The sequence below is a fragment of the Polypterus senegalus genome, chromosome 11, assembly GCF_016835505.1.
Source record: "Polypterus senegalus isolate Bchr_013 chromosome 11, ASM1683550v1, whole genome shotgun sequence".
NCBI lineage: Eukaryota > Metazoa > Chordata > Cladistia > Polypteriformes > Polypteridae > Polypterus > Polypterus senegalus.
The window spans coordinates 68,557,950-68,571,550 of record NC_053164.1 but is presented as its reverse complement, the minus strand read 5'-3'; the positions used below and the strand labels follow the sequence as shown (position 1 = coordinate 68,571,550).

The following is a 13,601-nucleotide window of genomic DNA, read 5'->3' as shown; positions in this document are numbered from 1 at the left end:
AGGCAAAGACAAATGCCCTATTTGTTGGTTTGCACAGTGTTATAAGCAACAAAAACGTGACGGAGACATTCAAAACTTCACGTTCAGAAAGTCGCACAGTGCCCGAAATTAAAAAAAGAAGTCAGGTATCACAGTTGACGTGAAAAGGAGAGACGCAGCCAGTCATCTGTTTATTCTGTTTCAGACAATATTACAAAAGATGGTCAGGCTGTGATGATGCTGCTGTGCCAAGTCCGTCTTTGGGTGCTGGCTACTCACACACCTCTGCCTCGGAAACCGCTGGGAGGCCATCTGGCTATGTGCTGATGGACTGTTCTGGTGTCACAAAATGCAATAATGGATGCTGTAAAAGATGTGTCCAATGAACTAAGGAATACAAGGGCTGTACTATGTGATATTGACCACAAATTAAATGAAATGGTTAAAAAATAAATGTTGCATCTGATTACCTATTTTTACATTCTGCTAATTACATTAAAGCAAAGTTGTAATGCTGTCCAATTTGCCGGATCATTTGGTGGGTCAGTGGCAGGTTCATCATAACACATCTTTTTGGGTACGAGTTAGTCACGATTGTGTCCCACATTATGCAGCACGCCACACGCTTGCACACTGAAACATACTTTCTGTGCACTATAGAAATATTAATGGAGTGGAAATGCTTTCTATTTACATAAGCAAATTCATTGTCTCAGGTGTCTTTATAGCATAACGACGGCAACGAGCGCCACAACAGACTGATTCTCTGCACTTTACTTTCAGGCGACCAGCTGTCCTTAAAAGGACTGCTTGCCTTTTGTCGCACGAAAAACCACTTGTGATTGTGCAGAGACGACATTTTTATAGGTTCTCCTGCTATAGATGATGTCATGTCAGCTCATTCTTTTGGTGATTCATCCCTGGCTGATGTAACTTGTCCAGCGTCATTACAATACCAATGTGCGTGCAGTTGACAGCTCAGATTACATTTGGAAAAACAGATGTTGCTGCGAATTGCTATTTTATGTTTTCCAGTTCAAACACAGTGAAACAAAATCATATCTATCTGGATGACAAGTGGATAATATCATCCTATACAGTTGGCATGTTTGTGAAATACCCCATCGGTCAGGAGATTCACGTTGAAAAGCTTCTGTGGTTAAAAACCTGACTGTGGACAGAACTTGCAAAGCAGCAGGTAGAGCACAATTCCTCAAAGTCTGCCTTAGTAAAGCCGGTGCCAGTTCAGCACACAGCGCCAAGAGGATAGCTCTTGGAGATCGAAATCGACTTAGAAGCCAGTCATCATTATGGGACAAGAAATCAGTATGATCTCTAAATGCACACTCTCTTCTAATTGTTCCATTTGTGATGTCTTCTAACAAAGCTAAAGCCGCCATGGTAGCTGGAAGTCGTTTGGTCATTCCGTGAGCCATTATATTGTTACACAATGAATACAATCAAGTGAATTAAATTTGTAATCGATATGCAATTTTGGTACATTTGATAAAACCCACATCATAGATGTGAATCTAAAAAAGAAAAGCAGACCACAGAAACAGTAGCACTGCTTTGACGCTGGGTGCCATCAGTTTGCAAAACCGAGCAGAAACGTGCGTACGCAAGGGGGTACCCTGCTGTGAAACTGTGCATGGCTTTACGGCAAGTTTAGTTTTTATACATCTAGAAGTGAGCATGGAAACGGGCGTACACACCATTTATATATGAGGCCCCTGGTGTTACTGAGTTTACCACTGTGTTCCTTCTTTTTAAGAATATACCAAATGGTTCATTTGACCACTCCTTGTGTTTCTGCTGTCTCACTAAAGGGTTTGTTTTGTTTTCTCAGCCTAATGATTGATGTTTTTGCTTGGATGGGCAGCTCTTTGGACCTCATATTCAGAGTTTACAGTGACAGCTTCCAAATGCAGATTCCACACTTGGAATCAATTCCAGACCTTTTACCATTTTAATAGTTCATGAAATAATAAGGGAACGGCACCCACTAGGCTATGGAGCAGCTTGTCAGTCAAATGTCCAAATGCTTTTGAACCCCCATGCACAAAAATGGCTGTCATTCCTAAATTGGCTCATATGATATTTTTGGTACACCCCTTAAAGCTTTAAATCTACACTTCAATCACATATCCATCCATCCATCCATCCATTATCCAACTCGCTATATCCTAACACAGAGTCACGGGGGTCTGCTGGAGCCAATCCCACCCAACTCAGGGTGCAAGGCAGGAAACAAACCCTGGGCAGGGCGCCAGCCCACCGCAGGGCTCAATCACATATTGATTGCTTTATTTTAAATCCATTGTGGCGGTGTACAGAGCCAAAATTACAAAAATTGTGTTTCTGTCCAAATACTGATGGACTTGACTGTACTTCCATTTTCTGTTGGGTTCCATCATCCCACGAATCTCCCCAAAGAGGTGAATGGAATTGGATGTGGGCCACATATCACAAGAGCACACCGACAGCAGGCCATCTCTCTCACACTGTATGGGCGGCAATTCCTATGTGTTGTGCGTGCAAACTGATGACACATTATAGGGAGGAAGTTCAACTGAGCAGATATGCAGTCAGCCAGTGCCACCTTTTATTAGGCTTAGTCCGCATTAACACAGTCGTCTTTTTTTTAAATTTTCCATTCACACTACAGTAGTGTTTTCAGAATGTTTTCAGAATTTTTGTCATCCACACTGAAATGACAAAAACATGCAACTCCTGCCTATTGAGTAAGCGCGGCCTATCAGCCAAGTGCACCATTTGTTTATGGAGCACTACTCAAGTAAATCAAAATGCAGAAAGAATGAACGACAAGCAAAAGGCACATTTTGGTGTGGAAGGACAGTGAAGTTTGGCAGAGCCTAGGGAGTAGTGCCAAAATCAGCACAGTACATGTTGGCGGAAAGAACAATCTTGACAGTAAAGATGAGATCACAAAGGCCAACACAAGATCAACAAAGACGTTGTGTCTGGTTACAGTACATACTTCTGTGTCAGTGTGTTCCTCATTGACAGTCCTACGCGAGACCCAGCATTTTCAGATTTACACACGTTGTTTTCAAAACAGTGTGTTTCTGGTGTTCAAAACTACAATTTTCATTTGGAAGGCAGGCCAAAATGAATTTAAAAAAAAAAAAAGTTCAGTTTTCAAAGTTATCTGTGTTAGTGTGGACCCCTCGTCAAAGTCCACTTACATGACTGCCCCGTGACTGCACAGGCGATGCTTCAGTGTAATTCAGGGTTAATCATCATAAACAGTTTTCCTTTGACAAGAGCACATGGCCGATGGGGCTGTCCACTCACTGTTTCACATACTGTGCATCTAACACGTACTGAGCTTTAGGTGTAGACATTGTCAGATGTGCAGTATGCATATGAAACACTGATTTGGTGATTAATGCTAAATAACGTTTTATACCTTTAAACTTTACAATTATAATATTAACTCTGTGGATCAGTTCCATTTAGTAACAGTTTCAGATGGAAAACTGTCCCTTCAGTAGCTCCAGTTTATAAACCCCCCCAGAGTGAGTGACCAGCCTGGGATTGACCAAGACCATGGTAAGATGTTCAGCTTCTCGCAGAGATTTGTAGTCAGAAAGCAAAGCAGGAACCTTAGTGTAAAAGCTGTGGGACCTGCATGTGCAGAGCAGGAGCGATGAGGGGCACACTGTTAGCAGTTTCTCTCTAATTTCACAGAGCCAAACGAGAGTAGAAGGGAGCCGTCTTTCATTTGCCTTTCAGGATGTCATCTGGCGTGGCTGCAGCCAGCTAAAGAGAGAGCACTGAGCACTGAGCTGGAGGCATTTCTTTAACCTGTGGGACTCTTGTCGTGTTAGACATTTGATGGCCAGTGCGATTTTCTATGCTGTGGTGTGCTAGGGGGGTAGCATCACTACAAGACAGGCCCAACAAATCAACTAGCCGATTAAGAAAGCAGACTTACTGTAGTTAGAGCACACACTCTGGACCCCCTGGAGGTAGAAGTGACAGAGAAAGTTAAAACAAAACTGACCACTAACACTGAGCAGTTTCAGCCAATGAATTATTCAGCAGAAATGTGTCAAGGAACGCTGCCTTTATACCAACAGCAATATGACTGCTGTAGATGCCATATGAGCTGGATGGGCATCCCAGCCAGAGAGGAAACAAGACCTGGAAGGAAGGATCGTAAATGATGGATAGACAGCCCATGAAAAAGAAAAGATATCGCTGGGGAGTCTTTATTCCCCCAGCACACTAGATTGTAGAAGTACCGGATATCCGTGCCCTGTGGGAAGGCAGTGGGGCATGCTGGGAAATGTAGGCTGCTGGGGTCACTGGGTGCCGTGAGGGCGTTGCAGAGACACAAAGCTCCCTGTTATAATGGACTTCCGTGTGACCCAGAAGTGCTACCATCGGGCTATCTCCCTGGTCTTAATAAAAGAGACCGCACTTCCTTATCCAGGCATTGGAGCTGGGAGGTAGAGAAGCAACACTCGCCTGGAGGAGGGCATTGCGCTGGTCAGAGAATTATTGTGAGGAGAGAAAACCTGTGGTTTGTGCTTTTGTTGTGACATATTTAAAAGTGATTGGGTTAATAAGCCAACCTTTATTTGAACCTGGGACTGTACTTGTGTGTTTGCGTTGGGGTTTGGGCCATTCACACCCTCACTGGAACTGGGACAGCCAAGTCAGAAGGTTTCATTCTTGTCAGGTTTCTTTCCTTTTAGTCATTTTGGTGTGTTATTTAAAATGGGGGACTGTTTGTATATTTATTTATTAAGCTTCTGTTATATCCCCCAGGGACAAATAAAGTTATTAAGCTTCTGTTATATCCCCCAGGGACAAATAAAGTATCTATCTATCTATCCATCCATCCATCCATCCATCCATATTTGGATATTCCAATAAGCCTTTCATTGGTCCTTAACATTTCTTTTATTTTAATACTATGCGCGGTTTTCATATTCTGAGCTCTGCATTTGCCACTTGCACAGTTGCTCTGCATGTGCTTAACAGAAACCTGCCTATCCAGCCGCTTCCTCCCTCTTCCGATGTGCTCTCTGTGTTGTGGCGTCTGTCTGCACAGCATATCTGCCCACCATCTTTGCCGTTAAATAACCCCAAGCCTGCAGTGCTCAATATTTCTGTTAATGTAATACGCCAAGTTATCTGGCGTCAAAGCACCTGCCTTCAGACCCCTCGTTGGCCAGCTGCTCACATGCTGCTGCCCACTGCGCCAATTCATGCCCAGCTGAATGGTATGGCTATGACTCAGCAGCTAATCAGCACAAAAACACCAGAAGAATTTCCAATTATGCAGTTTTTCCATTTTAAATATTTATCTTGTGCTTTTTGTATATAAAATGTAAGCACTGAGTAACACCTTTTTTATTCAGCTCTGCTTGTTCTTTGGCCGTATCCTGAGGTGGAATTAAAGTTAGCTCAAGGGATGGCACGTCTGATCCACTGGACACGGAGGCCTCTTGTGTTTTTGGTCAAGTACCTTGCATGTGTTTCCCTTTTGTGCTGTTTGTTGTTAAGGATGTCATGTTGGCACAGTGGCAGCACCACTGGCTAGCAGTAAAGAGACCAGGGTTCAAATCCCAGACCATCCCTTTGTGGAGTTTGCATGCTCTCCCCATGTGTGGATAATCCTAAATTGGCCTAAGTGTGTGGTTGGTGTGTGCATGTTTGGCCTGTGATGGACTGGCACCCTGTCCAGGGTTTGTTCCTGCCTTGCGCCCTATGCTAGCTGGGATAGGCTCCAGCAGACCCCCACAACCCTTGATCAGGACTAAGCAGGTGAGACAATGACTGACTGTATTTGCTGTAAAGTGATGGTTGGAGCTGCAATAAAGCGGTGGTCAACTCCTGCAATGTGCCAATTGACATTAACAGGTCAGAAGCTGCCCTTTTGCATGGTGATGGTCTTTACATCAGTGCCCACTCAAAACCTGTAGAGACACAGGCTCACAAGTTTATGCTTTTTGCTTTAACTCCCCGTACAACTCAAACCCAGTAGACACCATGATAGTCAAATACTCAGGATTGTCCGCTGGCCATCGCTGCTTCATATTTCATTTGTATGTGGTACCTCCTTGTGCCCAGGCACTTCTATGAAACCAGTAGGTTTATGGGGCCACTTTCACATTCTGAGAGTACAATTAAATTCTTGCCTGTATATTTGACATGTACCAAGCTAATGAAGCCATCTCTTATTTTCGTTTAGGTCTTGAACAGCCCTCTAGTCTTGAAGACAACGACCAAGATGACTCCGAGGTTGATGACGCACACGCATTTTCTTACCACCAGATTTCCAATCCGTCTCAGTATGGCAGACTTCCAGGTCAGACCAGTGGAAGTAAAAGACAAATACTAGATGTACAACACCATCAGCCCCCATCACTGAGCCAACACAGCCACCCAGCTCCCTTCTCTGGCACCTTCAGCAGTGGCGGCCTAGATGAACAGGTCAACTTTTGTGAATCATCCCAAGATTTTGCAACTACCTATGATGAAATTGAGGAGGGTACTGGTCAGGTTTCCCAGAGACCTTTGCTACAACATCCTTCTGAACTTTCTGGCAGCTCGATGTTGGCATATGGGGCTGGCCCACAGGGCATAATTCCACCGACATCCAGTGCAGGTGGGACAGGTTTTGGTTTATCCCAATGCTCCAGTTCACCTTTAGAGCAGACTGGCACAGGCATGGCAGCTGCTGCACCCGGGACTGCTGGGTACTCTGGGAAGGTCCATTTTTGCCTCTGTGGCAAAGCCTACAACTTAAAAAGCATGCGCGACCGCCATGTTAAAATGCAACATCTAAACCTTCGGCCCTTTGCATGCCCAGTATGTGAGAAGATGTTCAAAATGAAGCATCATCTCACCAAGCACCTAAAGACCCATGCTGGATTGGAGCCCTTTGAATGTGAAATTTGTGGCAAAAAGCTCATGTGGCGGGACAGCTTCTTGCGACATAAAGCTCACTGTGAAAAGTTAGCGGCTGCTGAAATTGCAGCTGCCACGTCGGTCACAATGGCCGGCTCAAGTGCATCTGAAGTGAAAGAGGAAGTTGTGGATCGCCTGCAACGTGAAGAAGATGATGACGAGAGTCTACTCTATCCCGCCGGGGGCGGAAACTATTTCATGAAGGAAGAAACGGAGGAAGTCAAAGAGGAAGGAGAAGAGCTTCAGGACCAGTCAGAGTCTTCTGTTCATGAGGAAGATGTTTTTGTTTAAAGCATGGCCTTGACATGTTGGACTGTTAAGAACAAGTTCCTGCGGTGGGATGGTACTTGGCAGTGTGATGGTGGCACCGAGATATCTACCAAATGGGATAAAATGTGTACCTGTAAAGACGAGCACAATTACACGTACAGTTGTCCGTTTCTTAATCACCTTTTTCACTTCACAACAGTCCCATTAGTGGTGCCGGTGATGATACTAAGCACTTCCACTTACAAAAGAAGCCCACTTCACGGGCAGAACAGTTTGTGTTAAGCCGAGAATCCTGAGGCGGCTTTGTGTTCTCGTTTCACTGGTTTATTCCATTTCCTTGTGCTTTTCTCAGTGTTTTATTTGGCATCCCAATGGCAGTGCTGGTATCTGCTCGCCTACAGTATTTGAATCACTCTTTGTCATACAGTGAAACCTGTTTAGTTATTGTTGTACACTGAAATATATTCAAGTTCACTTTTTAAAAACTTGACAAGAATGCGTTTCTTCATTTCTGAACAATGTGAGGAAGTATACAGACTCTTCATTAAATATTTTATTAATATAAAATTTTCTTTCTAAAATATAATCCAGTGTTGCAAGGAAAAAAAAAATCAGAATACAGGCATAGATTTGAGTCAGTCCATCTCTTTGGGTGTACTGAAATGGTTTCTTTCTAACGACACCTGCGAGACAAACCCAGTCCTGGGTATAAATAGTTAATTAAATAAGCTGCGCTCTGTAGTGTTGGCTTCCCCACCCCAGTGATATGTAATCGAGGTCTAGTGTTCACGGGCCAGCATTCACGCCCCTCCAGGGACACTCGCACTTCTTAAGATGCAGCAGTAGATCAAGAATTGAAGGAGAAGGCCTAAGTGGCATTTTGGAAAGTCAGCCTTGTGCCTGAGTTGGTCTTTTGAGAAGCAGCACCCTTTGGTGAATATTAACAAACAAGTATGGTGGGCACTCCGCCTCGACTGATACATTGAAAGGGCTTAGTGACGTTTTGTTTGTACACATCCAGGTAATGGACTGGTTTTTTTCCCCCTATCTTTGCACCCCAGCGGCTGCTTTTTCTTCTTTCAGCAACTTGTAGCATTGTAGTGGAGTTTTTAGTATTACAAGTTACTAACTTTGTGCTTTTGGGCACACAAAAAATTCTGTAAGGTTAATTTTCACAAGGCTTTACAGCACCTAAAAAGATGCGGACAACTTCATATAACTTATCTTGAAGTGCATACGTATTTTGTAACATGCGATTTGCTTTTTCAGTGTTGCGTAATTTATCTAAAAATCACATTGGGTAATTATGAATGAGTTTACTTACTATTAGTCTACACTGCCAGCTTTTTAATGTCTTTACAGCATTAAAGCGGAGGGCATTTAAAGTGTGGCTTTTTAGGGGAAACAATACTTGGAAAGAACATTCTACGGCCTACTAAAGTTCCCCTGAGTTTACTCGGTTTGTCCATATTGAGTGATGTGCGTTTTAAGAAATAAATGTACGTTTGCAGCAGCCATTTACACACATGTTTCTTTCAGAGAGTTCAATGGATTGAATTGCTGCTCCTGAGACTCGTAGACCCCCAAGTGTGGCTTGACCGCTCAGGACCATCACTGATAACGTGACATCTACTGCTCAGGCTTCTGTAATTAAGTGCAGTTGTCTCTCCCAAGACCACTTTGTTTCTCTTACCCACCTTCCTATCTGCCAAATCAAGCACCAGGGGTCTCCAAATTAGAGAATTCATCTCATTGAACCCACTGGTTTGCCTTTATGTACCAGAAATAATCCTCTTCTTCAGCTGCCCTTGGAGCGAGTGCTACAAAGCACCCTCTGCTACCAGTTAGTTTGGAGTTCTGAATGAAGTCATAACATTATAAAGAGTTCCTGGCTCATTATGGCGTTACATTCTGAACCAACTGAGGCCACATGATATGCTGTTCAGTCATCAGAATAAATTTCTGGCAATTTTAAATCCTTTTTTGATTCGTGGAAAAGTGGCGCCAGGCTCATTGTTCGTTTGCTGAGGCTGGGGTGAAGGAGCTTGGCTCTTCTTTCGCAGCAAGAAGTCAACGCTGGAGGAGTTCATTGCATAGAAGACGTTTCCTAAAGGAGGTATGATGAGCTCTGTGGAGGAAAGACAGGACCAGTTTAACAAACATACAATGGCAAGGGCAGAGTAAGGACCAGAATTACAGGGTCCTGTCATCAGCCATCCTCAAACTCCTATGAAGCCCCCTGATTTAAGTACTCCTAAGTATCTTGAATATGAAATGAACATTTCAAATGTGGGAGCAGGAGAGTTAAGATGCCTGTGCAAAGCAACACCATTTACCGTATTTATATGCTTTATATTTGGGATTTCACTTTTTAAGTGACCTGAATCTGCTTTCAATGCTAACCTTTACACAACTTGGGAAAATGGTCCCCGCTTTGGTTCTGTTTCAGTGCTATTTCTTTCCTGAAATGTACACAGTTGACCATCTCCATTGTTCACTCAGGAGAATAGATGATGGCTGAATTAACGGGATGGATTCAAACAAGGTGGAATATGCCAATCATACTCCTGTGACCTCCGTTAGTTGAGATTTCCAGGCCCCTTCAGTTAAGATGTTCTCGCTAACAGCACTTCTGTGCTCGAGAGAGATACAGGGCGGCTGTGTGTGGGCGCTCGCTATGCCTGGTCGGCACTGCCGAATGCATGTCACTAAAGCTTCATTTAAAAGCACTGGCGTGGGAGTTTTTACCATCAGATAAGCAAATTTGTATTCTTTTGTCTGCGGAAAAAAAAAGGATAAAAAGTGCTCTGTAGCAGGTACAGTTGAGGCCTGCGTATGCAGTCCTAACATCTTCTGGTTTATAAACTAATGTTCTCTTGACTAGACTGAACAGACTTACTTAAGCAAAAAATGATAATTCTCTTGCTGAAAGGGACAATAGTTCCATCACATTTAAATTTTCTGGATTGTTTCCTTACCTTCAAGTGTAGCTATGGAAAAGGTAAGAGGAATCTACATTTTTCAGTTTGTGGTGACATTTCTCGACTGTCTGCACACTACAATCCAGACAACTCAGTAAACTCACGTGAGCAGTGCCAATGCACAAATATTTTGAAGCCACAAGCTCATCTGTGCTACTGTTACCACTTTGTGTGAAGGAAAGAGCTGCAGATTCCTCCTGCAAAGCACAAGTACAATGGGAGGAATCAAGTTACAATGGTCTGAATCATCAATTCATTAATAAAAAGCATCCTTTCATTGAGGGGTAAAGTGTACGAGCTGTTTAATGTTATCTCAAAACAAGACCTGACCATTCAAAGCAAGTCTGGCAGTACCACATCATCTCACAAATTGTTGGAAAATAACTTTCCTGCACTCAGCAAGTTACTTCAAGGTGGTGGTCTGACGCCTATCTTGTCAGCATTTAATGGAAGGGAGGATCAAAATTTGGGCAGTGGTCCTCTGTGGGCTTCAGAATCTCATGCTGAACTAATTTAGAAGTTCCAAGTAGACAAACACAGATGTCTGTTGGGATGTGGGAGAGGAACCCGTGCAGATGTGAGAAGAATGGGCAAATGCTGCACAGGCACTGCCCTGGACCTGGGCCTGAACCCAGGAGCTACACATGTGAGGCAACAATGCCAACACGCAGCCAATCAAAAATAATGTAGTCTAATATAAAATGATTTCTTCTTTCTCACATGTTGTATAGTAAGCAATGGGAAATTTTGAAATTTCTCCTCATAATATAATAAAGCTCTGAATCTTTCCTTAACACACATTTGCAGTGGTGGAACTTGGAATCCTGAACTTAAAGGTTTACTGTAAAGTAATGCGTAGTAATGGTCGCTATTAAATCTGCTCAATTATTAGGAAATTATTGAAAAAAAATATAAATGCCTAAATTTATTGCTTTCCTTTTATTTTAAAACTGCCCCCACCTCTTACTGAATCAACAGCTCCGCAGGTATGTGGGTTACTTTGGAAATGTGCTCTCCTCCATACTAGTGTTTTCAGCTATTCACGTGCTCTTGAGAAGGACTTTTCTCCCAGTACTTTGGTTAGGTTTCAGGTTCCACATGTTGGAAATGTGTGTCATAAGCAGTAAATAAGTCAACCTTAGGTTTTTATAAAGATGGATTTGTAATAAATGTAATGTCATACAACATGTTGGCAATCAGTCAGTGAGATCAACTACTGCCTTGACAAATTAACAAATCAGTGAACTTCAATGGTTCCCTGGTTTGGACAGCGTCAGATGGGACTGGCCTATCTCACCAGGGTACTCCTTTCTTTTTTCACTGCAGTGGCGAGCCACAGCATAATCCCGTAGCCAAAAGGTACAAATCTCGAGCCATTGTGAGTCATTGTGTCAGTTTTGAGTGGCTATGAAATGGGACCTGACTGGGTTTGAAGGTGGAAGACAAACGAGGTTTACTAGAAGGCACAACAAAACTATTGGGGCAGGCTGTGTGGCAAGCAGCTAGACAGTTGGATGTTGAAGTGCAAATTAATTTCTGTGTTGACTGTAAGTCAGTAAGTCGATGGGTACAATTCAGGTATCGGACATGACAGGTATCATCGAATCAACAAAGACTGAAAGAAGCTCTGCTAAAATGGGGTTCCTGTAGCTTGTGAAAAGTAAGCACTGACATACTACAGAAAAATGTACAATTTAAATTGTAGAGTAGTGCTTAACACATTTACTTTATTTAACGGCAGTTATAGCTCATAATGAATATCCACTGTATTCAAAATCTATTTTGTTAATCCAGCTGGTAGGAATGAGATAAGATGAGTCAAAGTGTTAGAAAAATAAAAAAAGGCTACTGGTGCATTGTGCCACTTAAAGACAGTTTGCATCATAAGAATCATTGAAAATGAAATCAATACTAAAAGGCGGGGGGTGCTTATTTCCACATACCTTTATCCTCTATTACTTATTGTGTTTCTTATTAATATCAAACCGACTATGATTTTTCACATGAAAGGCCTTTTTTTTTCTTCCTCCATTACATGTAGCTGCTACATTTCAAAATGGTCAGCTCTGCTACCACAAAGATCTTTAGAGTCCTGGATTTGAATCCAGGCCCAAGTGCTAAGTGTGTAGAATTTCTTCACACTCCCTCTCTCTGTGTGAGGTTTTTCCCTGTGCACTCCAGCTCTCCTGACACATTTCAAACACACTCGTGTGGTCAACAGAGCGTGGGCCATTGGTGAAAGTGCTCTGCAACAGACTAGTGCCATAGCCAGGGTCTGTTCTTGCTTTGTATCCAGCACTGCACCAATTATTCCAAATATATTCAAATCAAACTTTTGAAAGTTTTTCCGTTCACAACAAAACATCTTATTTCAGACTTCAAAAGCATTGGCAATTATGCATCAACCTAGTGGTTAAGAACTGGAACTCAATCAAACCACAGTTTTGTCAATTCATTTCTTAGGTCTGTAGCACTGTGGACCTGGGGAGTCTCTTCGTTTGTGTCTTCTACATCTTAAAAATCATGCTAAACAGTTTTGATGATGTGCTTTACCAGTAGTCCTCATACCAGGCAGTGGGTATCGATGGGAGGGAAAAGTTTAAAAGATTTGCTTAAGGAGAGCTAAGAAGATGAAAATAAAAGCAGTAACGGTCATTAAAGGCATAACTTGTTGTACTGTATCTTTGGATTAATGCAAAAAGGCATTTCTTTAAAAAAAAAACAACCTTTTTTAGAACAAATTCTTTCACCATTTACAAACGGTCTTGAAATAGGACCGGCTGAAGGGTAGAATATTACTTGAGAGTCTGAAAGGGTTACCAGTAATGGGATTGCCAAAATTGCATCTACCAGTTTAAGTGTGCCAGTCAGGTGCCCAACAAGGTTGCTGCATCTCTGGCACACCTCGCCGCATGCAAATTTGCAGCTTTGTCAATTAAAACTCCAAGAATTGTTTTTTTTTTTGCCCATAATTTTTGATAGAACTTGCTGGTCTGCTGAAGGCAACACCTACCACAGTTCCTCACAGTATATGTCTTCCTAATGTAACACAAATGAGCATACATACTACTGTCTGCTTACAGAATGCTTTTCTTGAATGACCTGCCAGTCTCAATAAAGATAAGGAAAGTATTGACAAAACCAGTTTACAAATTATCACATTGAGATTTGAAGGTACAACTTCCAAATTGTATGTGTGAAAAAAAATCCTAATCTCTTTTGACACCCTCATTCGTTGCCCGAGTTCCTTTTGATGGACTGGTTTAATAATTACAATTTCCACTCTACTATCACCTTTCATAATTTTAAGCACTTCTTCTATGTCATTCCTTATCTCGGCGTGTTTAAGTACAGAGTGAAGAAGCTGACTCTTTTGTTTTATAGCTCATTTAAACTCCATCTCTGTCAAGGTTCTCTGCTATT

The 13,601-nt window shown here is 42.4% G+C and overlaps 2 protein-coding genes across 11 annotated transcripts in view; one reads left to right on the top strand and one right to left on the bottom strand.

The window, feature by feature from the left end:
* The window catches only part of LOC120539132 (zinc finger and BTB domain-containing protein 22-like), a 31,685-nt gene extending 23,741 nt beyond the window's left edge, over nt 1–7,944 (top strand). For all 3 annotated transcript variants that reach the window (XM_039768926.1, XM_039768928.1, XM_039768925.1), the window contains exon 4: nt 6,209–7,944. In XM_039768926.1, the coding sequence (XP_039624860.1) occupies nt 6,209–7,218 (1,010 nt within the window). In that variant the 3' untranslated portion in view covers nt 7,219–7,944. The remainder of the gene's footprint in view (nt 1–6,208) is intronic.
* Nucleotides 7,945–8,239: 295 nt separating this feature from the next.
* rgl2 (ral guanine nucleotide dissociation stimulator-like 2) overlaps nt 8,240–13,601 on the bottom strand; it is an 84,187-nt gene continuing 78,825 nt past the window's right edge. For all 8 annotated transcript variants that reach the window (XM_039768931.1, XM_039768933.1, XM_039768929.1 and 5 more), the window contains one exon: nt 8,240–9,325. In XM_039768931.1, the coding sequence (XP_039624865.1) occupies nt 9,147–9,325 (179 nt within the window). In that variant the 3' untranslated portion in view covers nt 8,240–9,146. The remainder of the gene's footprint in view (nt 9,326–13,601) is intronic.